At 35.2% G+C, this 5,939-nt stretch overlaps 1 protein-coding gene across 1 annotated transcript; it reads right to left on the bottom strand.

Moving 5' to 3' along the window:
• Positions 1-284: 284 nt before the first annotated feature.
• Positions 285-5,508, bottom strand: STARD3NL (STARD3 N-terminal like; the record flags this gene model as incomplete). The annotated part of the gene is made up of 5 exons (XM_010083847.1): positions 5,210-5,508; positions 4,045-4,122; positions 2,268-2,345; positions 535-588; positions 285-435 (listed from the first exon to the last, which is right to left on the bottom strand). Coding segments are annotated over exons 1-5 (586 nt in total), but the record flags the coding sequence as incomplete, so codon positions are not given.
• Between the last annotated feature and the right edge of the window lie 431 nt (positions 5,509-5,939).

The following is a 5,939-nucleotide window of genomic DNA, read 5'->3' on the forward strand; positions in this document are numbered from 1 at the left end:
ATATATTTTTTATATATATATATTTTTATATTTTACAAGCCCAAGTCAGTTAAATTTCCATGTCCTAAGCATACAAAATGATACGTTCTTAAGTGTTGGACGAAATTGCTCATCTGGCCCTTTTAACACCGCCTCCCTAAATGAGTTAAAAACCTACTTCTTTGGAGGCATATGTTCCTTTCCAGAAAAAGAAATATTATGCCATACGATTTAATTTTTCCCACAGCTCTTCAAATTTTGAGAAGCTGAAAGAAGCAGATAACATGGGACTGAATGTTGCCAACTCCAGCGATTGAGGGGAAATATCAAAAGCTTACTGTTTTCTTCTTCAGCTTCTTGTGGTAACACTTTAAAATCCAAGAACCAAGTTTCAATCCAGGCAAGTATGAAGGATATGATGGGCAGCACGTAGCCAAAAGCACCCTGTGAGAACAGCTTGAAGGAAACAAAACCACACAATGTTTCAGAAATTACCCTGAAGAACCTTGCTTTCAAGAAAACAAAGTAAAACAAAGATTTGATTAGAATATATACCTGTGAAATAATTACTTTTGCTAATAAAAAGGCACTGGTCACTGCTGTTGTAAACTGAAAGAGACAGGGTAAAAACAGTTAAGACTATTAATTGGATTTACTTCCTCATTTCTGCCATTATCTATCAGTTGCAACTTTAAATATTTACAAACAGCAAGATCATAGATTAATAAAACATATCAAGTACAATACAATTAAAGTGCTACTAAAATAACCTCCTTAATATAGATAACTTTTAATACAGACATCTCCAAATGTTGATTTCCACACAGCAGACAGGCAGTTTAGATGCTACACAGATGCTGAGTTATATCAATTGTGATCTTACTGTATAACGAAGATGCAATATTTTATTTACCAAGTACCTTTAAAAAAAAAATAAAATCTATGTATTTGGAAAAAAGCAAACAATTGCTCCAAATGCTTTTCACTACCATCCAAATCAAAAGATCCATTTCAAATAATAAAATATCTTGCATGAGTAAATTTGAATTAATATTTTAATTCACATACTGATATTGTGAAAAATGAATCACTTTGAAGACTTGATATTCCCTGACGTTTAAATGACGGCAGGCTGCATAAAATGTCTCAAACCACCCAAAAAAAGCAGTGGGCAAGTACTGTTCACTTAAGCAAGACTTCTAACTATTAAGTGCATTTGGGTCCAGCCATTCTTTAACTAAGAGCAGAAGCTAACTAGCTTTTGGTAAGCACATGTACGATTTTAAGATTAACAGCTTCTGCAAAACGTTCAGGGAAGTTGTCTATATCTATTGCACCACCTCACAACCAACTGCATCAAGTTGGAGGATGTCATTGGAAGAAATACTCTAAAGCTACACAACTAAGAGTAAGGGATTTTGAGAGCTGTGCGCTTAAAAATAAACACAATCAGAGCAGCACTTACTCTTATGCATGTGTTTGTGTCATGCTAATAACAATTTTTAAAAAATCATGACATGTTATCACAGACTACTAAACCAACTGCATGCATGAAGTTACACATGAACATATTCTACATGCACCTACCACAGTATAAGGGAAAAAAATAAAATCTAAAATTTACAATGTACTAAGCCAGCAACGTGCCTACTGTTTTACAATCTAGAGTGGAATTAACTGGTGGAAGTATGAATTTATAATCAAGTTTTACATTCTCTCTCATGCACACGGTACAGCTGCTCCAATCCACTGACAAAAGTATCATTTCCTACAATTCTCAAGAAGCACCTTTCTAAGAAGGGATGTATATTCAACATTTTCTATTGGAGCATGAAGCAATACTAGGTGCCAGACATTGAACATCAGCACCTAAAACCCTAAATCTAAATAAGAATGTGGGAGATAATGGACAGCTGGACCTCTGGCACAATAATGGCAATTTTTATTTTTTTTTGAACTCCAGTTCACAATTTAATCTCCAGATAAATTTCAAACATGTTAATTAACAAGTCAGACGTAACAAGTGGTTACAACTAGCCAATGACACTGTACTCAAGATAAGTCTTCAGTGTGTATTAACATCAGTAATAAGGACCCCACCCACTCTGCTATTAAATTCTTGTCTTTAAGCTGAAAATCTTCCAGAAGTTTTTAATCTGTTACTGTACACCAAATTTTTATATACAGCATCAAGATGATTCTTAACAAACAAGCGTTAAGAGGCATCTAAAAATTTGTCTTTTTGACCCATTCTAGTTAAAACTCCGTTATGCTTGGCTACTACTCACAGCTATTGCCCACCAATGGCGCAGTCTGCACATTGCATATGCAAGTATTAACACCTTAAATCGAAAGACTGCCAGTAGCTATAGAGAAAGGAAAAAAATATTTGTTGGTTAATTCAGAACACAGAGATCACAAGATTCTCAGCTCACTGAAAATACTAACTGCTTACAAAACAAAACAGGAAAATCTAAGTTCTGTTATTGAAAACAAATTTGAATGTGGATCTGCTTATAAAACAGACATAGAACATAATTTCCCATTTGTAAAGCAAATGGCATTACTCACATGCCTACATAGGCTCAAATACACAAGCATGTGTAATTCCACAAATCTAACTAAGAAACATGAAAAAGCTACACAAAATATGTAATGATCATTTGACCTAACTGGAATCTAAACAGTTAAATCTATACACAGTTAATCCAACAAATACCTTGAGCATCACTGTGCATCTCACTAATCTTAGTGATGCGCTACTGCACAAGAATATCATTGCAAACTGTAAAGAATTCACAAATGCAATCGGAAAATTGGAATAATTTCTTAAAACAATTTTCTACTTACTAATTTTTTAGTATAAACTGAAATATCAATGTTGCAACAATCAATTTTTCTTTATGGAGATGCCTGCAGAAGCAACTAGTTCCAAATATTTTGCAGTAAAGAAAGGTATGGTATTTCTAGGCCAGAAAATAAAATCAAGAACAGACAGACAAGATTTTTGAATCAGGGACCCTAATCCTCAATTTCCCTGCTTATGCTTTGATATTAGATTGCCTCCAACTTGTTTTTAAAATATGTGTTCAGAATCTAAAAAATGTGAAACAAACACTTAAAAATGAAGAGAAATCAAGGACAGACATGGCCAGAAATACAATGAACCCATTTAATCTTCTGTAAATACATGTTTCACTGATGTGTAGTACAAACAGAAGAAATTCTGTATAAGCCCACAAATTGTTTTGCAAAATTCAATGACCTAGTCCCTTCCCAGGGAATAAAAGTCAATTATTTTACACTACATGTTTTTAATCCTTGGTTCAACTACAGGGAAAAATAATTTCCAGAGCATCAACATCTACAGGTAACATTTTTTGCTTTCTGCAGTAAGGTGAACCTGCCAGCAAAATAATGATAAGAGAGAAAGGAAGTAGTAGCATAGTTTGCTAGCTTATAAAAATTTCTTATCCAGTCGCTCATTCCATCTGACACAGCAAATGGTCCAATGCAGAAGCAACGTCAGATTTTTACACCAGATTTAAAGAGAGATTCTGGACATAGTTATGTTAAAAAACCTTGAGTTAAAACATAGAAATCTGAAAAAACCTGACCTATACAGGCCAACTCGAGAACAAGTCTCTCCTCACTGCAACCAACTTTTTCTGTGGGAGGACAAAAACGTCAGTTTAAACAAGATGATTTCACAGCTGGAGGACTATTGGTCTTGTCCTCTTAATGAATTATCTTTATGTTACATCATTCCCACATTCTTGACTGAGCTTTTAATCTGCTTTTCCAGCCCTCCCAAAGCAGAAAAATGCAATTTAAGTGTGCCTAAGCTTCTCTAGCCACAGTCTCCATAAGCGCCTGTGGTCAAAGCAGGACTGAGCAGCCCGTAGATGGGTGAAATCTGGCACAAGTCCTTCTAGTTTAAATTACCAAGAAAAGATCAACCCTTTCACAGGACACTAACTAGGAAACATCTGTGAAAAGAGAAACGTGGGAAAGCCTTTTGCAGCCTTTTTCATCTTTTTTTTTTTTTTTTAAAAGAACACTTACAAATATATCAAAATATGAAGAAGAGTAGTCATAATGTAGAACTTCTTTCTCTAAGGTAGTCTCAATGCCTCCTTTTACCTACAAAGAAACAACACCACACAGCTTTAGAACAGAAGCTACTTAAGTAAGAATACACACAACTCTGAAGGGTGAAATTAATAGTTCCCCACTGATGTACAAAAAGATCCTTAAACTAAGTACAGACGACATATATGCTAAGAATGTCAATTTCAAGATCAGCGTCCTCATTTGTTTTTCATGATTATATACAATTTTCAAAGTCAAAACATTTAGGATTATCACCTGGCCTATGCAAGCTACATTTTAGACTTTCTCAGAATAAAAGCAAAGAAGTTGTTGAGGGAAGACAACATGATTAAATGTCAGATCAATAACCAAAGTTATTTATCTTGTAAAGGAATGCTGGCAAAACATGTTCACTTAAGATCTTTTTGTCTAGAAAAGGCTTTCCTCCCATTTTTCCAGTGTGTCCTTTCTTAAATGCATACTTTAGACTATACCTTAAAACCCAGCTCAAGAACTAGGATGCTAACTATTAAGTAATAACAAATCAGCTATCTTATTGCTTTCTGGAAATTTCAGAACTGCCTTGTTTTCCAAATAACAAATGCTGGAGTTAAAAGGTGGCAACTGTGGGAGTGTACGTAGTTCAAATGTACCCTGCCACACACAGTGTGTAGCACACTAAGTTTGTCTCAAAGAAAATACATCACAGCAAAAGAAAGGTTTTGGCTACTGGAAGTCTTCGCAGGGGCTAACGCCTCAGAGACATATCACTGACTTTGAATTACTCAGATGGCAAACTCTTGAATCCTGTTAAAATTCACACTTCTTGTGAAAATTCAAAGATGTACAGTAACACTATTGTTTACTTGCTGCCCGAAAAGTTCACTGGATTTCCAATGGTTTCTTCAGCATAGTTCACAGAACACAGGAACATCAAAAGGTTTAGTGATAAAAAGATTCTAAACCATGTATCCTAAAGACTAGAAGTAGATACTATGTTCATGAAAGCTTAAAAGTAAGAAGCTGCTTTAATTTAAATAGGTACAAATAGCATATAATTTAGGATAGAGAAGAGCAACTTATTAACCACTCCTGAAGTGAATAAATAAAGTCTGAGGGTACTGAAAAGACAACTCACATTTAATTCTATTATCCACAGCAAGGTTATAAATAAGAGATCAAATGTAACAAACAAACAGAAAGTTCTTCTGACATCCGATATGCCTTTCTTCTCTCTGCCTTCATAGGACTCAATTCTTGCCATCAGCTGCACTGGGTTGATGGAGGGGACATCCCGCAGGGAAGGACAGGATTCCACACTGCTGCTGTGAGCATTTTCTGCATCACCTGGCACCCGATTCATCCTGGGTTTGCTCAGAGTGGTCTTCTTCCAGTTTCACCATCACTAGAAGGCTGATCCATATAGGAAGAATTTCTAAACAAACAAATAAAACCAACACACATCAGTCACCAAAAAAATTCCTGAAAAATACCATCACATCCAGAGCTGACACAGCCAAAAGATTACAAGTCTATTAAGAACCCTGAATACTGTAGTAATGGTTCTATAAAGCAAGTACACTGCTATTTGCTCTCTGTAGATAAATTCAGCTGCTATGACAACTTACGTTGCCAGACAGGGTCTCTCTGAAAAAACTGTATGCAACTGAGTGGTTAAAGGTAATGCAATTACCCTAAGTCTCTTCTGACTATGAGGCTTTTAGAAAAAAAAAAAATTCAGGTTAAATTTCTTATAAAACTGGAGCAGTTTGATGTATGATTCACTACTTTATGCCAGGAGAACCTTTTTCCAATTAAAGCTTCTAGAAAGAGTTGACTAAGAAGGTCACAAAAGTTTCAAGGAAATG

The sequence above is a fragment of the Pterocles gutturalis genome, unplaced genomic scaffold (assembly GCF_000699245.1).
Source record: "Pterocles gutturalis isolate BGI_N339 unplaced genomic scaffold, ASM69924v1 scaffold34446, whole genome shotgun sequence".
In the NCBI taxonomy this organism is placed as follows: domain Eukaryota; kingdom Metazoa; phylum Chordata; class Aves; order Pterocliformes; family Pteroclidae; genus Pterocles; species Pterocles gutturalis.